We start from the raw sequence: 23,853 nt of genomic DNA on the forward strand, positions 1-23,853 counted from the left end.
TAGTAGTATACGAATAGTAGCATAGTATTAGGTACATAATAAAAGAAAAAAATAATCTTCCCTTCAGATATTATTTCAGATATTGTTTGAAGAGGTGTGTCCTGACTGGTGGGGAGTTCGTTCCACCATTGTGGAGCGAGGACTGAAAATAGCCTGCTTCATTTTGATGACCCCCAGGAGGTGGCCAGAAGATGCAGAGTGTAGGGGTCTTAAGGGTGTGTTAGAGACCATTGACCGGAGGTAGGAGGGAGTCATTCTCCTCACTGCACAGTATGCCAGGTCAAGGACCTTGAAGCGGATTTGTGCAGCAATGGGAAGCCAATGCAGTTCTCTGAGAAGTGGGGTAACGTGGGCTGACTTTGGTCGATTGGAGATCAGGCGGGCTGCTGCGTTTTGTATGAGTTGAGTGGTTTGGTTGCAGTAGTTGTCACATTTTTTAAAACTTTTCTGAAAACTTTTGCCATTGTAATATAATGAGGACGAATTCCTTGTATTCCTTTTTAGACATAAGGTACAATAGAGCAACTTTTCAGGAAAAAACGTGACTTTCATGGGTTTATGGAACTGAGTTAATGATATTTACTAATGACAGTAAGAAACAGTCAAAGCCCCAAATATTGTGAGTATACATTGTAAATAAATTGCCATTGTATAATGCTATTACTTGAGTACTTAATTGATTGACTGTTTTTCTTTTAAGCCTTCATTGAACAATATGGATATATTGGTACGGTCATTGACAGTATTCTGAAATTTGATGCCAATACTAATGTGGTCTGTAGGGACAGCAATGTTGTACAATGATGGCATTATTTTACAATTGATTAATTTACAGAGAGAGAGAGAGAGAGAGAGAGAGAGAGAGAGAGAGAGAGAGAGAGAGAGAGAGAGAGAGAGAGAGAGAGAGAGAGGGAGAGGCAAAGGCAGCTTGGAAGGAATACACCTTTAATACACACACAGTCAATCTTATTGACCACTTAATATATTAACTTAGGCCATGTAAATTAGCCAGATATTATTATGGGCTTCGCTTGTTAATGTGGCTCTTAATTTTCTAGTTGTAAATATAATATACATATGTATTTGTATGTATTTCTTTTGCCTATTTATTATTAATAGTATTATTACTACTACTACTACTACATTTACATTACTACTACTACTACTACTACTACTACTACTACTACTACTACTACTACTACTACTACTACTACTACTACTACTACTACTACTACTACTATATATATAATAGTAGTAGTTTGGGGGGGGGGGGGGGTTCTTCTACTGTAGCTAGCCTACCTTTAGCCTACTATACTACAGTCTCCCGTTGTCAGTGCCGCGAGAAAAAGCTGGTGCTATACGGCGCGCATCCCTGCCGCCGCACCCTCAACACAGGGCTGGGTGGGAATCTAGACCATCGCCGCTTTGTTATCCGCCGAGACAGCACTGATCAAACGAGGGGGAGCTGGAGCTGCCTGCTCATAACATAATAACCTCATAACGAGCAAAGGCTTATTTGTATTTTGAGCAGACATGGGATATGTTGTATGGGGAGGTATTGATAATTCATCGCTGAGTTAGCTGGCTGTGCTTATTTCTAAACACCATGGCTAAGCAGTATGATGTGCTCTTCCGACTCCTGCTTCTCGGAGATTCGGGGGTTGGAAAAACATGTTTATTATGCAGATTCACGGACAACGAATTTCATCCTTCTCACATCTCTACAATTGGTAAGCATGTCTGTCGCTGCAATGCCAGCACGATACATTTTCTTTTTAATTATTGATCAGCTGTACAGTACTAATTAGAACCTCATGTCATCTGTATAATAGTTCAGCCATTCCCAAAGCTCGTATTCGTATAATCTGAGCACATTATACCCTTTGTCCTTTAACATCATTTCCATACTAAATTCCTCACAATAAACTTGTAATTTTTTGAGCTACTTTTTTCCATTTATGAATTAATAGGTTTATACTTGTCCTGTCCTATAGAAACACCGAAGACCAGGATCACAATTTGTTGTGAAACCATAGCAAAAGATCAAAGCACAGGTGCAGACTAGTTCAATAACTATCCCTGCTTGAGCTCATTGGCACATATTGGTGGCTGGATGTTATGAAATGATGGAATGATCTATCATTGGATAAAATGGTTGATGTATGGGGAGAGGCTATACAGAGAATAATAGCCTGTGATTAATTTGATAAAGTATAGTTATGAATTAGCTTTAATGTGGCGCTATTTATTTGGCAGCAAGTGATGCCAATTGACTGTAATCCATTTGTGTTAAAGCGGCAGTCTCATTTCCAAACACAATCTCACTGTGTACTCATTAAAGTCTTCCTGCGGGACCAAATTAAATACATTCCACCTGCTCCTCTCCCTTTAGTCATGGATAAGCCCAATCACCAGAGAGTATGTATTGATGCAGTGCAGCCAATGGTTAACCTCTCCTCCTATTAACAAGGACTGCATATACCCCCATTGTTATGATTCAGAGCATCAACCACAAAAAGTACTTCACTGTGCTTCCATATAGGTCACTGAAATAAGGATCTGAGAACAGTCCTCTCCCACATGCTACAGTATCATATCTCGTATGTGGCTGCCAGGTTTTCTCCTCTGACTGAACTCCACTAACAGGAAGACACCCATTATTTGAGTAAATTGGTTGGATTAAGGGTAAAACAAATGCCACGTATCTGTGGCCCCTGGGTGCTTTGGTTTGAAAATATTGCTAGTGGATGTTTATTGTTTATTGTTTATTAAGGATCCCCATTAGTCTCCACCATAGTGAGGACTATTCTTCCTGGGGTCCGTGCAAATACACAATATATGCAAACATACAAAATATAATGCAGCATACTCCACGCTTGTGAATGTGAGTGCAATACACATAGTTATTGTTGATGAGAACGTTTAACTAAACAAGTACAAGAAGATAGAGGTTGGGAGAAAGATCAAGAAATCAATATTCTACTTCTAAGATAAAAAAATTATTTCACAAATTCCAAAAATTCGTTTTTTGTTATAGTTCTTGTGATATAGTTTCACATTATTTCACAAATTGTGTGTATTGAGCCGTACAGTATTGTACCCATTCTGCAATCTGTTAATACAAATTTCAATCAATCAATCAATCAATCAATTAGAACTCTAAATTGTTACCTCACTAAATCATACAGAATGCCAAGATTAGTCGATCAGTAGGACTCGCACAACATCATGTACCACCATGCATGCTTTGTAACACAAAGGTTAGGCTATATAGCAACCTAGAATCTAGGGCTAGGCTAATCTATCAATCTATTGAATCGTGAGATTCTCCAACATTCCCACCCCTACAAGAAAGGGATCCATGTAGCTCAGTATAACGAGGGATCCGCTGAAAGGTTAGTGATCCTCGAGAAAAGACACAGATATCATTGGAATGGGAGTCGGTACCAGTTCTAGACCTGTGCTTGTATTTCATTTTCATTGCTGCTTCCACACAAGTCATGATGAAAAATGTATGATCTCAGCCCGTCATACTGTTATCTCAAATCTCATCATGCTACAGTGAGTCATTAGACAAAGGTCATCTTTTTCTTTCTCCATAATGCTGAACCTCAGATCACTCATTGTTTTGGCATTAGGCCTAATTGTTGTTGTTGTTGTTGTTGTTGTTGTTGTTGTTGTTGTTGTTGTTGTTGTTGTTGTTGTTTTCAAACCTTGTCAGTAATGATAGACATCTACACATCTACCAGTATGGCACTCTAAGAGCCTGGCTCCAGTTTGAGTGACAGCCAGTAATTCTTAGCTGAATGTTCATCCATGTTCTTGGGTTCTATGTGCAGTGAATATGGAATGTTCCAGTCACCACAGCAACACATTAGCTTGCTGCTTCCCAGCTGTATATGTACACTACACTTTGCTTGCTTCGTATAACAGCCGGGGGAAATTAACATAGACTGAAACAATCTTTTGATCTCCCAGGTGACGGTACGTCATGTCATTTTCTTTTACTTACTCAGAAGCATTTCCCATGAATTTAACAAGAGAAACAAAAGATCCGTCGCAACTTCATCTTTCAACCAAGGTGCATGAACTGGAAACAACTAGTAAGGGATAAATCTGCCGACGGGTGTTCTAAAAATAATGTTCTTATCTTTATTCATATAATTAAAACATGCAACATCACATTACCCCATATTAGAACATAAAATCCAGGCCACTTTTCAAACATTTACCCTGAAGTTCAATTTGGGGTCCCAACTTCAATGGTGAGTGTTGCCGTTTACTGGAGGCTGACATCTAGATTAGAATGTGTTTTTTTTTCACTCCAAGTCACGCTGGATTAATCACGGCAGTGCCCAGTAAACAGGTGCAGGTATAGCTCAGACGAGATGTTTACAGTGGATGCTGGGGTTTTGGACAGCAGCGTGTGTGGTGTGTGACAGTGTGCAGTAACTCAGGCCCATATCCACCCTGAGAGCAAACAAGCACCAAGAAGGCCCACAGAGTGGCAAATATCAAGGGTGGCCAACATCCCCACTGAGAATCAATAAATCATTTCAAGACCTTCAGGGGACAAGGTACATTCTCTCCTCTATGTCTCCTTCTTGACAAGCTCCATAATTCATCAGTGAAACGTTAAGATCCCCTACAAGCTCACGCAGTACTATCCTGCTTATCTACAAACCTGATGATACCTCTCATCGATAGGGTTTTGCTTCAAAACCTCTAAAACAGCTCTAGGTCCCCCATCAACATTGGACACTGAAAAGCTGAGGTGTGTCTTGTTCATCAGACAGGGAGTGTCTCTTTTATAGGAAGCTTATATGGAGATAAATGTTAAACGATTGATATATAGCTCAATGCCAGTCCTACTGGTGGAGGAATAGGCACTCACTCCTCACACTGCCATGGAGAGATTTCTGAATACATTCATAATCTATATATTTTTATAACTTGGCTTTATGTTCAGAACCACAAAAGACACTCCAACTTTCATATCTCCCAACAGTATTTTAGTGGGTCACTCTATTCTTCACAAGAACTTCATCCAGGTCCGATATCACACATTTCCCTGTCACAGACCAGCTGTAGTGATGATTTAGTAACAATATTCAATCACACCACGCTGAGTTTAATCTTCCTCTCCCCCCCACCTGGGTAGTCTCTTAACTGGGCTCTTTGGAGCCCCTGGGCTGTCATAATGGCTGTGAGGGATAGTCTGAGCCCTGCCCTAGATCATGGCTCAACAAGCAGCCCGTCCCCACACACTGTTGATCCAGACCAGGTGTGGGAGACCCAGCCGGTCCTGGAGCTAAGGAGCTCATTAGCCTTCAGGACTCAGCGCTCCTGGTCCAGATACAGATTGTAGCCCCAGATCCTTGGCTTTTCATGAAGCCATTAACTAGTGCATGGCCGATATGGGAGGAAATACATATTATCACAATATTCAGAAGGGCATTTATTATTATAGATATAAAAAAAATTTATTGATATTTTTCACAAAACATACACAAAACACAAACAGAATATATTTGTATATATATTTAAAGAAAAAAAAGGGGGAATTCATTATTCCCCTCTCTATTTCACACAGTCACGCAAAGTCTGGCTTTGTGGGCCTCACCATCTGCTCCACCTCTCCCTCTGTAATTTTCCATCACATAGATCTCATGGATCACCTCCATTCATTCTCCCCCCGTCGGCACCACCTGACTCATCCACTTCCTTGTGAGAGCCTTTTTGGTCGCCACCCTTAATATGTTATATACATTATATACTTGTCATCATTATCCCTTATATCGAAATCTACATGGTCTAGACTTATCTTTTTTTGTCCTCGTAGAGAAATCCCTCCTCCTTCCTTCCCCTCGGCTTTCTAGGCATCACTTCTTCCAAACCCATTCTCAGACTGATGGATATCCTTTCTCCTCTCTTCGCGTTTCACGCTTTCTTTCCTCGAGTTTGGTCGGATTGCTCAACGTTTTCTCGGGGAGCTCAGCTAAGCAAGTCATCCTGTTGCTAGGATCGAGAAGGTTTTTCTTTCTTTTCTATAAGTTGTTTTGTGATATCTGCTTCGGTGTGGAAAACCATGTTCAATAACCCAGTTGATGTTCATCATATTGGACTGTAGGGTAATACAGGAAGTGTGATAAGAGTATCAAAATGAAAATCATTTCCTGTTGATATTCTCAAATATTTCAGAAATAACTAAGATATCGAACTTCATATTAACATTTTTATGATTCATTTAGACACCAACATAACACAGATGGACAATCAATTGTGAATATTGGTATATTGCCCAGCACTTCTAACAACAACCTGTGTTTAACTGCCCGAGTTGCGGCAGGCCCGAACACAGAAATAGCTGGGCCCTCCTCTAACTTGCTAAACTGTTTAATAAACATAAATTATATGAGCAGCTGGGCCACAGAAAGTCCCCTCCCCTCATGAGCAGGCATGGGTTTGAGCCCCCTCCCCTCGTGAGCATGCCTGGGTTTGAGCCCCCTCCTCTCATGAGCAGGCCTGGGTTTGAGCCCCCTCCCCTCATGAGCAGGCCTGGGTTTGAGCCCCCTCCCCTCATGAGCAGGCCTGGGTTTAACCCCCCTCCCCTCATGAGCAGGCCTGGGTTTAACCCCCCTCCCCTCATGAGCAGGCCTGGGTTTGAGCCCCCTCCCCTTGTGAGCAGGCCTGGGTTTGAGCCCCCTCCCCTCGTGAGCAGGCCTGGGTTTGAGCCCCCTCCCCTCATGAGCAGGCCTGGGTTTGAGCCCCCTCCCCTCATGAGCAGGCCTGGGTTTGAGCCCCCTCCCCTCGTGAGCAGACCTGGGTTTGAGCCCCCTCCCCTCGTGAGCAGGCCTGGGTTTGAGCCCCCTCCCCTCATGACTTGAGCAGGCCTGGGTTTGAGCCCCCTCCCCTCATGAGCAGGCCTGGGTTTGAGCCCCCTCCTCTCATGAGCAGGCCTGGGTTTGAGCCCCCTCCCCTCATGAGCAGGCCTGGGTTTGAGCCCCCTCCCCTCATGAGCAGGCCTGGGTTTGAGCCCCCTCCCCTCATGAGCAGGCCTGGGTTTGAGCCCCCTCCCCTCATGAGCAGGCCTGGGTTTGAGCCCCCTCCCCTCATGAGCAGGCCTGGGTTTGAGGGTTTGAGCCCCCTCCTCTCATGAGCAGGCCTGGGTTTGAGCCCCCTCCCCTTGTGAGCAGGCCTGGGTTTGAGCCCCCTCCCCTCATGAGCAGGCCTGGGTTTGAGCCCCCTCCCCTTGTGAGCAGGCCTGGGTTTGAGCCCCCTCCCCTCATGAGCAGGCCTGGGTTTGAGCCCCCTCCCCTCATGAGCAGGCCTGGGTTTGAGCCCCCTCCCCTTGTGAGCAGGCCTGGGTTTGGGTGCAAAGTATTGTTGTTTCCCAGGAGGCAGAGCATGCAGCTGTCAAAGAAAGAACTGGGTGTTGTTGCTGCTGCGTAGATCCTTCATGGTCTTGATTTGTTCAGAGCACAGACTGTGCTGATTAGGTCATAAACACTTGCTGGCTGTCCTGATGTTATCCTCAAAGGTGACGGCTGTTCACAATGTTGGCTGTAGGCGACAACATCAGTAAAGAAAGACCACAGTTAACAAGGCTGTTCCCCAGTGACTGTCGGTGCCACACTGCCACTCCATCCATCCCTCCCTCCCTTAGCGAGCCTGTCATTTGCCACTCCCTGACATGTGTCAGTCCCTAATCAGCGTCTCACAGTCACACACACGCTGTCATGGTAATTAGACAAGTCACTTTTGGGTGTGTGTACCTATTAACTTTAACATGGCTTCCTCACTGTGCCGATTTGTGAAACGCTGCCATGTCACATTAACTGAGACTCTCAGAGACTGTCCTCGACTCCGCTGTCACGCTGCTGTCTGCGCTGATGGGATGGGTTGAAATTGGCATGGTGGCCATTCCAGGTCGCTTCTCTAAGACATACAAATTTACTCTTTTGTCAGGATGTGACGGGCACATTTTCCACATTTCTATATGAACCTCACAAATGTCAGAACCCCTGCTACAGGAAAGGTCCACAGATGGAAGTATATGATTCACTTCTAGCTCATTATTTTATACATCGGACTTAGTTAGAACGACCCCCCCCCCCCACCCACCCCTCCCAGTATAAAATAAAGGAGCTAGATGTGAATCATATAGAAATGTTTCTGTATGGTGGGAAACCTTTTCACAAACAACATTTCACTCCCAGATCATCATAAATCATTCGCATGGATGATGATCTGACCCAGTCTTTACTAAACTAAAGCACGGTTTCTACTACTATGGGACAAAGAGAAGAGTGACATGGGGGATTCTTTTCTTTTTCATCATTTCTCCTTCCTCTCCTCTGGCCCCAGGGCAAGAAGCCACTGACAGTGACGTTGGTCTTTCAGAGTTGGGTCTCCTATATCTGACTGCATCCTAGCTCCTCTCTCACCGTAGAGTCCAGTGAACCCCAGTCAAGACTTGAGAACTTCTTAACCCTCTTCTATAAGATACTGGAAGAACAAACGCAGTTTAAAAGTAGCTGGCCGAGTTCGTCTGGCAAATGATTAGCTACGTCATGTTACACCTCTAACATGTAATCCAGATCCATTCACATGTCTGAATCGATCTGTACAAGTCGCCTCTTCACCCACTGTAAGTAAGCTGTGTCTCTGTGATGGCCAGGTTAATTGTGTTGAACTGGTTATTGATTTTCCTGGGGGTTAGTAAGGTTTACAGTAAGTGCTTTTATTTTGATGCACTAGTCTACACTTCACTATATGCACTACTATGTTTAGTATAGGGTTCATTACCCTGAGGTAGCCTCGCACATGGGTTCCCTTAAAAGTAATGTGCGCCCCGCCCCCACTTAAGAAACCTTTGGGTCATCTTCGAACAGGCCATGAATCTGGACAGCATGTCAAAACTCTGACTTGCAATTGTTTCTCTAATTTAAGAAACATTTCAAAACTCCGGTCCATCATATCCCACAACAAACTAGAAATGGCTGTACACGCCTTTATTTCATCCAGACTCGATTACTGTAACTCACTCTTCATCTGTCTAAATAAAAAAATCCATTGATCAACTTCAGTTGGTCCAAAACGCTGCTGCCGGTAAACTCCCGGTAAACTCCAGGATCAATTTCAAGGTCCTGGTGTTCGCCTACAGAGCCCTCCATGGGCAAGCCCCCCCCCCTACATTAATGAGCTCATCCATCCACTCTCCTCCAGCCGGTCACTGCGGTCTTCCCATCAGGAGCTCCTGGTGGTGCCCAGGACCAGACTCATCCCATCAGGAGCTCCTGGTAGTGCCCAGGACCAGACTCATCCCATCAGGAGCTCCTGGTTGTGTCCAGGACCAGACTCTTCCCATCAGGAGCTCCTGGTAGTGCCCAGGACCAGACTCTTCCCATCAGGAGCTCCTGGTGGTGCCCAGGACCAGACTCTTCCCATCAGGAGCTCCTGGTGGTGCCCAGGACCAGACTCATCCCATCAGGAGCTCCTGGTGGTGCCCAGGACCAGACTCATCCCATCAGGAGCTCCTGGTGGTGCCCAGGACCAGACTCATCCCATCAGGAGCTCCTGGTAGTGCCCAGGACCAGACTCATCCCATCAGGAGCTCCTGGTGGTGCCCAGGACCAGACTCAAGACAAAAGGGGACCGAGCTTTTGCGGTGACTGACCCAAGGCTCTGGAACGCCCTCCCTTTTAAATCTGAAAACCGCTCCCTCAGAGCTCATTTTTAAAAGGCAGCTAAAAACCTACTTCTACATGCAGGCTTATTAAACACCCATAGCAGTTTTTTTTTTTTTTTTTTTAGTTTTTTGTTGTCTATTGTCACATGTTTTAATTCTTGTATTTTCACTGATGTTTTAAAATGCTGTAAAGCACTCTGTGCACTCGTGCTGAGAAGGGCGCTATAAAACTAAAGTTTTACTTACTTACTTTTAATTAGGAGCCACTTATGCAAATGAAGAAAGAGAAAAGGACTGAGAGGAGTCGGACAGAGATGGATATTGATGATGAGACATTGTCATGGTTTTCTATTTATGTACAATGTCACGTCCTGTCTTCAAAATGGAATCTTAACACCCTGCCCTCATCTCTCCATCCTCCGATCATGACTGTTGCTTTCCTCTCGGACAAACGGTTGACTGCAGAAACCCTGTTTTATTAGTTTTTGTCTGATCTGAGAAGATTTTGGCTGTTAGATATTTGATTATGTCCAGAATTCCATAATGTAGGTGGAGAGAATGACACATGTGATCACCGATCAGAATAGTCACTCTTATATATTCCTTCATTGGGCTAAACCTCTAGTTCCTTCATAGAAGGAAGGAAAATAATGTCTAAGTCAGCAGGAAGGGCGCTAGGGGTGTGTTGAGTAAAATGAAAGTGTGCACTGACCTTGGGTTTTCAACATTTACACAATTATTTGATTCAATGGTGGGTTCTGTTTTATTTTATGCTGCTGGAGTATGGGGTTTTGATGATGCACCTGAATGTAATGCTATCCAGAACCGGGCCATAAGATACTTTTTAGGAGTCCATAAATACACACAAAAAGGGGCTATAGAAGGGGACATGGGGTGGGACTCTTGCTTGGTCAAGCAAAAAGGTGAAATGGTGAGATTATGGAACCACCTGGTTCAACTGCCAAATGACAGGGTGACAAAAAAGAGTTTTAATTGGGACAGAGCACACGGTCATCCCTGGTCAAGAGAGATGTCCATGATTTTTTCTTCTACTGACTTAGGTATGATTTTTATGAACAATCTGCAGTGTAAGGTTCACATAATTAAAACAAAATTATCAACAATCCATCAGGATAAGTGGAAGGTGGAGATTTGGAAAAAACCTAAACTTAGAAAATATGTTGTAATTAAAAATTTGTATTTTACTGAACCTTATGTAATGTTAAACTTAAAGAGAAGACGGCGGTCTCTGTGTGCCCAGTTGAGGTCGGGCACCCTGCCATTGGCTGTGGAAGTGGGTAGATTCCAAGGTAAACCTGAGGAGGAGCGGTTGTGTGTTCTATGTGATCTGGGAGTGGTGGAGGATGAATATCATTTTGTTTTTTATTGCCCTTTGTACACCACTTTGAGGAGGGCTTTATTTGAGAAAATTCAAATTGTAAATCCGGATTTGTTTTGGCAGTCTGAGAGTTGTATGTTGAGTTGTTTTTTTGTGGAGGACATCTTCAGTTTTGCAGGATTTTTGGAGAAAGCATGGCACTTGAGACAAAACACACTATATCCTATATAATTGTATTTGAATTCCTCTTGTTTCTTTGTTTATATACATTGCGTACAGCTTGTGTTATATTACGTTTTCTTGTATTTTCTTGTTCTTGTGGCCATCTTGGTCTATATGTCATTTGTCAAGTAATTGGTCAAGTATATTATTATATACTTATTGTTATGTGTCTTGTAAGCCCATATGGGCTGGGCATACACCTGTATGTAAGACACGAAAATAAAAAACATCAAATCAAATCTAGTGAATGAAATGGTGAAATTAAGCTACTGCCCATTTTCTTTTGGAACCCCTTGAATCTCTACCAAGGACCCCTGGGGGTCCCCGAATCCCATGTTGAGAACCACTGTTACAGATCATTTCAGCATGACCAGTCCCCCTCTTCACCCTCTCTGATTCTCCCATGCTACCAGCCCCTCTCCTCTCTCTGATTCTCCCATGCTACCAGCTCCTCTCCTCTCTCTGATTCTCCCATGCTACCAGCTCCTCTCCTCTCTCTGATTCTCACATTCTTTTATTTTTTAAATCTTTATTTTTTGTTCTCACTTTTTCTGTATTTTTTGCTCCCATCCCAATTTAGTTGTTATGCCAATTCCCTTCCTGGTCGTTGCACGCATTGTCCCACTGTCGGCCTAGGGAGGGTGTAGAACTACCACATGCCTCCTCCGATACAGCCAGCCGCTTCTTTTCACCTGACAGCGAGGACCTCGCTAACGCGTGCGGAGGTTCACGCTATTTCCCCCTGATCCCCTCCCTGCTGAACAGGCGCCCGACCGACCAGTAGGAACCGCAGTTTACAACGACCAGGACACATACCCCGCAGGCTTCCCACCCGCTAACACTGCCAATTGTGTTAGTAGGGACGACTGACCAAGCCAGAGGTACCGCTGACAGCTGGATTCGATCCCAGAGTCTCTGCGGTGGTAGACGAGTGCTTAGTCCACTGCGCTACCCAGCCGTCCTGATTCTCCCATTCTACCAGCTCCTCTCCTCTCTCTGATTCTCCCATGCTACCAGCTCCTCTGATTCTCCCATTCTACCAGCTCCTCTCCTCTCTCTGATTCTCTTCTACCAGCTCCTCTCCTCTCTCTGATTCTCTTCTACCAGCTCCTCTCCTCTCTCTGATTCTCTTCTACCAGCTTCTCTCTCTGATTATCTTCTACCAGCTCCTCTCCTCTCTCTGATTCTACCAGCTCCTCTCCTCTCTCTGATTCTCTACCAGCTCCTCTCCTCTCTCTGATTCTCTTCTACCAGCTCCTCTCTCTGATTATCTTCTACCAGCTCCTCTCCTCTCTCTGATTCTACCAGCTCCTCTCCTCTCTCTGATTATCTTCTACCAGCTCCTCTCCTCTCTCTGATTCTACCAGCTCCTCTCCTCTCTCTGATTCTCTTCTACCAGCTCCTCTCTCTGATTCTCTTCTACCAGCTCCTCTCCTCTCTCTGATTCTACCAGCTCCTCTGCTCTCTCTGATTCTCTTCTACCAGCTCCTCTGCTCTCTCTGATTCTCTTCTACCAGCTCCTCTCCTCTCTCTGATTCTCTTCTACCAGCTCCTCTCTCTGATTATCTTCTACCAGCTCCTCTGCTCTCTCTGATTCTACCAGCTCCTCTGCTCTCTCTGATTCTCTTCTACCAGCTCCTCTCCTCTCTATGATTCTCTTCTACCAGCTCCTCTGCTCTCTCTGATTATCTTCTACCAGCTCCTCTGCTCTCTCTGATTCTACCAGCTCCTCTCCTCTCTCTGATTCTACCAGCTCCTCTCCTCTCTCTGATTCTACCAGCTCCTCTCCTCTCTCTGATTCTACCAGCTCCTCTCCTCTCTCGTCTGTGTTTCTGTCTTATCATTCCGAGCTCGACAATCTGTTGCCCTGATCCCTTATCCCCCCTGTGATCAATAGTGAGATCTAAACTAAATCGAACTAAACTAAACTACATTATCTTATTAAAGACTGATAGAGCTCCCACTGTATACGTTATCTTCTTAAAGGATGATAATACAGTATGATAGAGCTCTCACTGTATACGTTATCTTCTTAAAGGATGATAATACAGTATGATAGAGCTCTCACTGTATACGTTATCTTCTTAAAGGATGATAATACAGTATGATAGAGCTCTCACTGTATACGTTATCTTCTTAAAGGATGATAATACAGTATGATAGAGCTCTCACTGTATACGTTATCTTCTTAAAGGATGATAATACAGTATGATAGAGCTCTCACTGTATACGTTATCTTCTTAAAGGATGATAATACAGGATGATATAGCTCTCTCAGTGTGTATGTTATCTTTGGTGTTAAAAAGCAATATCAGATACTGGTAACGCTCTGGCAGTCGGAGAAGAAAAATCAAAGCATGACTCAGGTATCGACCCCTTGCGCTGTGCTAATTTGTCCTCTGTTTAATTTCAGCCTCTCTGGGTGGATGGGGAATGCATACAAATACTCACTCGCCATCATTCAGCATTTAACTTTACTGCATCCATTCGTTACAGTCTTGAAGGAATTTCAAATGAGATGGTAATTTATCACTCCAGCTGTCTTCCCCAACTCTGTTCTCCTAACGGTGTCATTTCTCTCTTACAGGAGTCGATTTTAAAATGAAGACACTGGTAATAGACGGTATCAAAGTACGCATACAGATATGGTAAGATGGCTGCACAAAACACCATCCTAGAATCAGCTTGCTACACATCTCTATAGCTACAGAACATACCCTGTAAACGGCACTGGGGACTTTTTGGAGATTTACCAAATCTCTTTTGTGTGTGTGTGCATTGTCTTTTCCAGGGACACTGCAGGCCAGGAGCGGTACCAAACCATCACTAAGCAGTATTACAGACGGGCCCAGGTCAGCTCTCCACTACCTTCACCATGTCACAACATCTACCTTCACCATGTCACAACATATACCATCACCATGTCACGACATCTACCATCACCATGTCACAACATCTACCTTCACCATGTCACAACATATACCATCACCATGTCACAACATATACCATCACCATGTCACAACATCTACCATCACAATGTCACAACATCTACCATCACCATGTCACAACATCTACCTTCACCATGTCACAACATCTACCTTCACCATGTCACAACATATACCATCACCATGTCACAACATCTACCTTCATCATGTCACAACATCTACCTTCACCATGTCACAACATATACCATCACCATGTCACAACATCTACCATCACCATGTCACAACATCTACCTTCACCATGTCACAACATCTACCATCACCATGTCACAACATCTACCTTCACCATGTCACAACATCTACCTTCACCATGTCACAACATCTACTTTCTATAGTGAAAAATCAACATGCACTCTCTCAAAAAATATTGTTGTGCTGGGAATTGCTCCCCTTAATTGTCATCAGATGAAAAAATTTACAATTCCCGCACTCACTTTCACATCTACATCTACTTTCACCATAATAATAATAATAATAATAATAATAATAATAATAATAATAATAATAATAATAATAATAATAATAATAATTATAATTATACATTTTATTTGGTGGCGCCTTTCACGACAACCAAGGTCACCTACAGATCATAAAAACACAGCAAGGCAGTTAAAGTCGAGGTTAAAAACAAAACAAACAACAGGAAGTATAAAACAGTGAAGTTAAAATAACAAAACAAACTAACAGCAGAGGGTGTAGAACAGTGAGAGTTTAAACGGATGGGTTTTCAGTTGTGATTTAAATGATGATGCTGAGGCGTGAGCTGGGGATGGATAGGAGTCCAGTAGACGATGAGCAGAGGGTGCGGGAGGGGGTGTATTCCTGGAGGAGGTCAGTGATGTAGATGGGGGCTAGATTGTGGAGGGCTTTGAAGGTGAGTAGGAGGTTTTTGAAGTCGATCCGGTAGTGCACAGGGAGCCAGTGTAATTGAATGAGGACGGGGGTGATGTGGTCGGATGAGTTGGTGCGGGTGATGATCCTGGCAGCAGAGTTTTGGATAATTTGGAGTCTGTTGAGGAGTTTGGTGGGAAGGCCGGTGAGGAGAGCGTTGCAGTAGTCGATCTGGGATGTGACGAATGAGTGGACCAGGGTTTCAGTGTTTGATCGGGACAGAGACGGGCCGCGGGCGGAGTCTGTAGATATTATGGAGGTGAAAGAAAGCAGACCAGGTGATGTTTTTGATGTGTGGTGCAAATGAGAGGGAGCCGTCCAGAATGACAAAGAGGCGTTTAACTTGGGGGGAGAAGGGTACAGGGAAGCCGTCGATGGTGATGTTCGGAACTGGGGTGTTTTGTGATTTGGTGAGGGTGGATTTGGAGCCGATGAGCAGGGCCTCAGTTTTGCTGCCATTTAACTTCAGGAAGTTTCTGCTCATCCAGCTCCTGATGTCCTCAAGGCAGTTGGTGAGGGAGGTGGGGGGAAGGGCAGTGGTGGGTTTGGAGGAGATGTAGACCTGTGTGTCGTCTGCATATCAATGGAAATGGACCCCATGGTGACGGAGGATTGTGCCCAGGGGAAGGAGATAGATGGTGAATAGGAGGGGACCCAATACTGACCCCATGTCCACTACCATAATCAATGCCATGTCACAACATCTACCTTCACCATGTCACAACATCTACCTTCACCATGTCACAACATCTACATTCACCATGTCACAACATCTACCTTCACCATGTCACAACATCTACCTTCACCATGTCATAACATTTACCTTCACCATGTCACAACATCTACCTTTACCATGTCACAACATCTACCTTTACCATGTCACAACATCTACCTTCACCATGTCACACCATCTACCTTCACCATGTCACACCATCTACCTTCACCATGTCACAACATCTACCTTCACCATGTCACAACATCTACCTTCACCATGTCACAACATCTACCTTCATCATGTCACAACATCTACCTTCACCATGTCCACTACCTTCACCATGTCACAACATCTACCTTCACCATGTCACAACATATACCATCACCATGTCACAACATCTACCTTCACCATGTCACAACATATACCATCACCATGTCACAACATTTACCTTCACCATGTCACAACATCTACCTTCACCATGTCACAACATATACCATCACCATGTCACAACATCTACCTTCACCATGTCCACTACCTTCACCATGTCACAACATCTACCTTCACCATGTCACAACATCTACCTTCACCATGTCACAACATCTACCTTCACCATGTCACAACATTTACCTTCACCATGTCACAACATCTACCTTCACCATGTCACAACATCTACCTTCATCATGTCACAACATCTACCTTCACCATGTCACAACATCTACATTCATCATGTCACAACATCTACCTTCACCATGTCCACTACCTTCACCATGTCACAACATCTATCTTCACCATGTCATAACATTTACCTTCACCATGTCATAACATTTACCTTCACCATGTCACAACATCTACCTTCACCATGTCACAACAGCTACCTTCACCATGTCACAACATCTACCATCACCATGTCACAACATCTACCTTCACCATGTCATAACATTTACCTTCACCATGTCACAACATCTACCTTCACCATGTCACAACATCTACCTTCACCATGTCACAACATCTACCATCACCATGTCATAACATTTACCTTCACCATGTCACAACATCTACCTTCACCATGTCACAACATCTGTCACAACATCTACCTTCACCATGTCACAACATCTACCTTCACCATGTCACAACATCTACCTTCACCATGTCACAACATCTACCTTCACCATGTCACAACATCTACCATCACCATGTCACAACATCTACCTTCACCATGTCACAACATCTACCTTCACCATGTCACAAGTTAACAACATCTACCTTCACCATGTCACAACATCTACCTTCACCATGTCACAACATCTACCTTCACCATGTCACAACATCTACCTTCACAATGTCACAAGTTAACAACATCTACCTTCACCATGTCCACTAATAATAATAATAATAATAATAATAATAATAATAATAATAATAATAATAATAATAATAATAATAATAATTCATTACATTTATATAGCGCTTTTCTAGACACTCAAAGCGCTCCCCACAATGTAGGGTGGAAATTGCCTCCTTCACCACCACTAGTAGCACCCAACCTTGGGCTACGCAGGCTCAATGGCTGCCATACACTGGCACCAGGCACACATCACACTACACAATGGCTGAACGGCTCAGGAGACAGGGATTGATATCAGCCAATTAAGGGGAAGGGATGATTAGGTGGCCTTGATGTCAGAGACCTGATTGGGAATTTTGCCAGGAATGTCGGGGAACCCCCTACTCTTTGCGATAGGCGTCCTGGGTTCTTTAACGACCGAGATTCAGTCAGGACCTTGGTTTAGCGTCTCATCCGAAGGACGGCAATCACAGCTATACGGTGTCCCTATCACCGTAACAGGGGCATTGTTACTGACTAGTCCAGAGGACAGAGTGCCCTCTTCTGGACAAAAACACCATTTTCCGACAATGGCCTTGACCGGGGCTCGAAACGGGGATCTTCCTATCATGAGTCCGGAGCTCTACTCATGTAGCCACTACCTTCACCATGTCCACTAGCTTCACCATGTCACAACATCTACCTTCACCATGTCATCTACCATATCACCATCACAACATCGTATCACACAGGCTTTGAATCTATAGTGACCGCTGATCTTCACTTCTCTCCTCCTCAGGGCATCTTCCTGGTGTATGACATCACGAGCGAGCGATCATTCCAACACATCATGAAGTGGGCCAGTGATGTAGACGAGGTAAGGTCAAAGGTTAAGGAGTAAAGGGTCATGCTGGTATTTCAGGTACAGTCAATAATAATCTCTGACATACTTTGGTGGTTATTTTGACAGTGTAAATTGTTACAGCTATCAACATGTTTTTGTGGCATTGACTCACCTGCTATAAAACAGAGTGAATGTACCATCTTCATTTTCACAATACATGTCAGCAGTATTGACAATAATATGATTTATCTTGGTTATTCCTTTCTTTGTTGTTTTTGAATCTTTGATAAAGAAATCTTTATCACGACTCATTTCCTCATTTCTCTCTCTCTCTCATCTTTAATTTCCTCTTTCCTCTATCACCTCTTATAACCCCCCCCCCTCAGTATGCTCCTGACAGCGTCCAGAAGATCCTTGTGGGCAACAAGTCAGATGAGGTGGACAAGAGGCAGGTGGCCACAGAGCAGGGCACCACGGTGGGTTTATACTCCACCCACAGAGCAGGGCACCACGGTGGGTTTATACTCCACCCACAGAGCAGGGCACCACGGTGGGTTTATACTCCACCCAGACTATACTCCTGGACATGTATTTATACTAACTCCACCCAGACTGTATACACATGTATTTATACTAACTCCACCCAGACTGTATACACCTGGACATGTATTTATACTAACTCCACCCAGACTGTATACACATGTATTTATACCAACTCCACCCAGACTGTATACTCCTGGACACGTATTTATATTCCACCCAGACTGTATACACCTGGACATGTATTTATACTAACTCCACCCAGACTGTATACACATGTATTTATACTAACTCCACCCAGACTGTATACTCCTGGACATGTATTTATACTAACTCCACCCAGACTGTATACTCCTGGACATGTATTTATACTAACTCCACCCAGACTGTATACTCCTGGACACGTATTTATATTCCACCCAGACTGTATACTCCTGGACACGTATTTATATTCCACCCAGACTGTATACTCCTGGACATGTATTTATATTCCACCCAGACTGAGGATGTGGAATTGAGATCATAACATGTTGAAGCTTATTCATAGTAACGCCATAATATATTGTCTGCAAAAGTCCAAAACTAAAAATGAATGCTATGACTGGGAGTTGAACCAACAATCATCGGCCTCGGAGTCACAGGGAAGTACTCTCACCACTATACTACAGTACCGACACACTAATACTATGATTATGGTTAAACAACATTTGTTTAACGGTATGGTTGATTGATTGATTGATTGAAAATGTTATTAACATATTGCAGAATGGGTATAATACAGTACGGCTCAATACACACAATTGTTAAAGGGGAACTATTTTACTATTTCTTTCACTATTTGGGCACTTTTACACAATTCCCGTGAATCTATGGAACACCTCTGTAAGTTTTTTTCCAAAAAAAATCATTGTTTTGTATTTCTAATCAAGTACTCAAAAACAGTCTCCAACCACTGTGTGGCCTGGTGCCAACTGCCACATCAACTGCCACATTATGCAGCTGAGAAATCTCTGACGTCACAGATATGCACATTTTCAGATGACTCAGTTCAGTGAGGGTGAATATTGTGAGAGGAGAATTGGAAGAATGCGCCAATATGAGAATTAGAGACATAGATCCTATTAATATAAGTCCACATAGCTAGGAAACAATGCTAAACACTGAAAAAGGCCATTTATAAGATAGTTCCCCTTTAAGGGGATGCAGACCAGAGAAAGACTTTCGTCTTGAAGTGGATGATGATGGTGGATGATGATGGTTTCAAATTTGATTTCAAACAATAAAAAAAAGATAGTCATGCATCTATTTGCACGAAGGTGCTTAGCTAGCTAATTTTACTTGCAATTGAACAAGGGGCTTGGTGTTTTTCATTTAAAATTGACAGAATTCGAAGGCTAGTTTTGAAACAAATTCCTTGTGCTTAGAAACGAGGTGTCTGCATGCCTGGTGCACTGCTATGAATGACTTGCATGAGGTGGCGCACAGAAGGGGCACACCGGCGCAAGTGTAGGACACAATGTGGCCCGAGGCTATGAACCGCCAGATTGCTACAGCGGCACTGCACTGCAAGCGACCCTGCACTCGGATCTCTCTGATGAAATGGATGTGTGTGGTGGTGTGTGCATCTAGGAGGGACATTGCAATGTAAGGTAACCTTCTAAGAGTCTTCATTCTCTGTCTTCCAGCTGGCCAAGGCCTATGGAATGGACTTCTTTGAAACAAGTGCCTTTACCAACTGTAACATCACAGAGGTGAGTGAAGCCGATCTGATCAATGAGATATTCTGAGTTGTCATAAGAGCATAGTCTATATCAAAGAACAAAAACTATATCTACAGACTCTATAATAATAATAATAATAATAATAATAATAATAATAATAATGGTAATATACTATTTATCTAAGATTAAAGTAGCACATTTTTACTGCAATGCACACAGATATTTGGGACAGTCAGTTCCAAACTTCCAATGCAACTGAACTTGTTTATAGTATCTTGCAATAAAGTAAAACAGATTTTGTTTTAGAAAATGTACAGTGAAATTACAAGTGAAATGGTCTGTTTTAAGAAAATAAGATTCCTAAGACTCAATACAAGATTAAATAACTTGTTAGCATGGAGGTTTATTTTGCAGTGGTATACAACAGGTTGTTATGGCCAAGCCAGCCGATTCGTCAAATAGGCAGCTGTGCTTTATAAAAAGTAATATTGGTTGCTTGCGAACATACTCTCTCTTGTTTTTTTTACTCTTACTAATGTTAATTAAATCTTTTCAGGGATAAACATGTTTGTAACAATTGTATAAAAGCTAGCCATATACCCAGGAATGTGTTCTTTTCACATTTTCAAAGCTTCTCATGGCCACCTGCAATCAGAAGGTCTCATTGAGCCATGGTGTCTTACTCAAACAACCCTGCTATCAGAAGGTCTCATTGAGCCATGGTGTCTTACTTATTAAACAACCCTGCTATCAGAAGGTCTCATTGAGCCACGGTGTCTTACTTATTAAACAACCCTGCTATCAGAAGGTCTCATTGAGCCATGGTGTCTTACTTATTAAACAACCCTGCTATCAGAAGGTCTCATTGAGCCATGGTGTCTTACTCAAACAACCCTGCTATCAGAAGGTCTCATTGAGCCATGGTGTCTTACTTATTAAACAACCCTGCTATCAGAAGGTCTTGTTGAGCCATGGTGTTTTACTCAAACAACCCTGCTATCAGAAGGTCTCATTGAGCCATGGTGTCTTACTCAAACAACCCTGCTATCAGAAGGTCTCATTGAGCCATGGTGTCTTACTCAAACAACCCTGCTATCAGAAGGTCTCATTGAGCCATGGTGTCTTACTCAAACAACCCTGCTATCAGAAGGTCTCATTGAGCCATGGTGTCTTACTCAAACAACCCTGCTATCAGAAGGTCTCATTGAGCCATGGTGTGTTGTTCCATTATTTCTACTCTGTTCTGACTAAGCCAGACCATCCTGGCATCATGGAAGCATTCTTGTAGTTGATGCAGTGAATCTCTTCATTATATCAATATTGTGCTGCTGCAGTTTTGTCTATTTGATATGTAATGTTTGCTATTGGCTGTTTTGGCCACTGTCACCGTGTTTAACAACCAGGAAATGCAAAGTGAAAGCTGTATTGTAGTTTATAAATCTAGTAATCTATGCACAAACGTAGCTGGTTTAGCTGTGAGTTTTTTTTTACATTGCTCTTTGCTTCCCTCCAGCAGTCACAGATCAATTATTGCAGCTTTATGAGTGTTTGATATCTTATTAGGCAACAGCTAACGACTACAGTTGACTTTGTGTTGGGCTTGCTGACATGTTTGCTAATAATACAGTTATTCACTTGGCTAAATAAGACTCCCTTTCTCTCTCTTGAAGTCCCAGATAATATCATCTCCACATCCTTTTCCATCAGCAATGACCAAACAAGACATCCTCTGCGCTGTAGTAGTGACAGCTGACTGGAAACAGGAGGTTTTCAATTGGAACATGGCTGACTATCTGATTACTGGTGTCTGTCCCTTTTCTTATTGTCCCCATCATGCCTCTCCCAGTCCTTCACTCGTTTGGCCGAGCAGGTGTTGGCAGCCAATAAGAAGGACCTGGATCTTCTCCGGACATCCATGAACGAGGAGTTCAATCTGGCCGACCTGGAGGAAGAGGAGGGCATCTGTGACAGAGCAGGAGACGCAAGCAAGAGCTGCTGGTGTTAAAATGGACTCGAGTCACAAAGTCAACCGTTTGCTGCCCCAATCTGATTGGATATGTGTTTTGTGGCTATGGATAGATCAGTCCTTATCCTCTACCATTGTTTATTCTCAAACAATATCTTAAACGATTGGAATACAAGTTTAGGCTATATAGAGAGACCCTGCTGTTGCCATTTGCTCAATAACCTTGGTTTTGAGGATAGGATTTGATTTGGAATTGTCCACCACTGTCCGGCAAACTTCTTTCGATGTATTTCAGTGTTGAATTTCCATAGCGCTGTCTCTAATATCATTAATATTTTGGGCATAAGGCTTGATGCCTTCAAGCCAGTTGTTTCATTACTTTTATTTTCAGCCAATCCATTTGATTATTTCTTTCTATTACCTTCCTACCATTGTATGCATTGGATGTGGACATAGTTTGCCACAAGAGGGCACTACATGCATAATATAAAAGCAGGTGGCTAACTGTGGTCAGACGATATAATAAACATGCAGACATTTTTATTTTGTACCTTTTGTTGCAGCAAAGTTAGGAAACGTGACCAATGCAATTCATATGCAGTAATTTCCTTCTCATCCAACATTGTAAAAATCTTTATATTCAAGCACACTATTCTATTCTGCGCTGTAGCGGAACTGAAGATCCTTTATCCGTCATTATCAAAATCTTTGTTGTCTACTGCAAAAGAATACTTTATGGTAACCACAGATAGCTACTTCTTACAACACGACATAGCTGCCCATACTATTGTACATACAGTAACGTTAAAGGATTCAAACACAAGGTATTGGACACAAGTTTAATGTGAATTATTAGAGGGCTGTATAAAAAATGACATTGATAGATGGTCTGAAATATTTGCAGTGATTATAATAACGTCTTTTGCTTATTCTCTTCTTTCTTGCTGTTTTAACACAGTACTATGGAAATTACATTTAAAGGGGCACTTCACCAAAAACCAATGCTGATTTATTTTGCACATAATCTCACACACATCCAAGATCTCTAAAACTGTTTTGCAGGCTTTCATTTAGTTTGACAGTTATTGAGAGTAAATTATTTTGAATATGGCCACCAGTGATGTCACCGGGGGCATTGAATCCTTGTGTTGTGTTAATTACAGCTCAATGGAATGATACGGTAGCAGTCCCTATAAGATAAGGTATTGCAATTTATTTTCTATCTACATCATCTCAGGTGCTGTAATTAACACAACACAAGGATTCAACATCCCTGGTGGCCATATTAATTTACTAAATGAATGTGTGCAAAACAGTTTTAAGAATTTTTGGACGTGTGTAAGTTTATGTGCAAAATAAATCTGCATTGTTGTTTTCTTTTAGTGAATTGATTGATTGAAAACTTTATTAACAGATTGCAGAATGGGTACAGCTCAATACACACAATTGTTAAGGGGATGCAGACCAGAGAAAGACTTTCGTCTTGTTTACATCAGGGTCCCCCATTTTCAATTCATCATAACATATATGACATACACGACATACAGAGAGAAGTGCCCCTTTAAACAAGTCTCTTCAGAATAGCAAGGGACCAGCAA

General features: G+C 42.9%; 1 protein-coding gene across 1 annotated transcript; it reads left to right on the forward strand.

Moving 5' to 3' along the window:
• Nucleotides 1-1,606: 1,606 nt before the first annotated feature.
• On the forward strand, nt 1,607-22,323 carry rab15 (RAB15, member RAS oncogene family; the record flags this gene model as incomplete). The annotated part of the gene is made up of 7 exons (XM_084315426.1): nt 1,607-1,730; nt 13,840-13,900; nt 14,044-14,104; nt 17,984-18,061; nt 18,415-18,504; nt 20,254-20,319; nt 22,136-22,323. 7 exons carry the CDS (start codon nt 1,607-1,609, stop codon nt 22,292-22,294), a joined length of 639 nt encoding a protein of 212 aa, XP_084171552.1. The 3' UTR covers nt 22,295-22,323.
• Between the last annotated feature and the right edge of the window lie 1,530 nt (nt 22,324-23,853).

This window comes from Notolepis coatsorum, assembly GCF_963971535.1.
Source record: "Notolepis coatsorum genome assembly, chromosome: 5".
NCBI lineage: Eukaryota > Metazoa > Chordata > Actinopteri > Aulopiformes > Paralepididae > Notolepis > Notolepis coatsorum.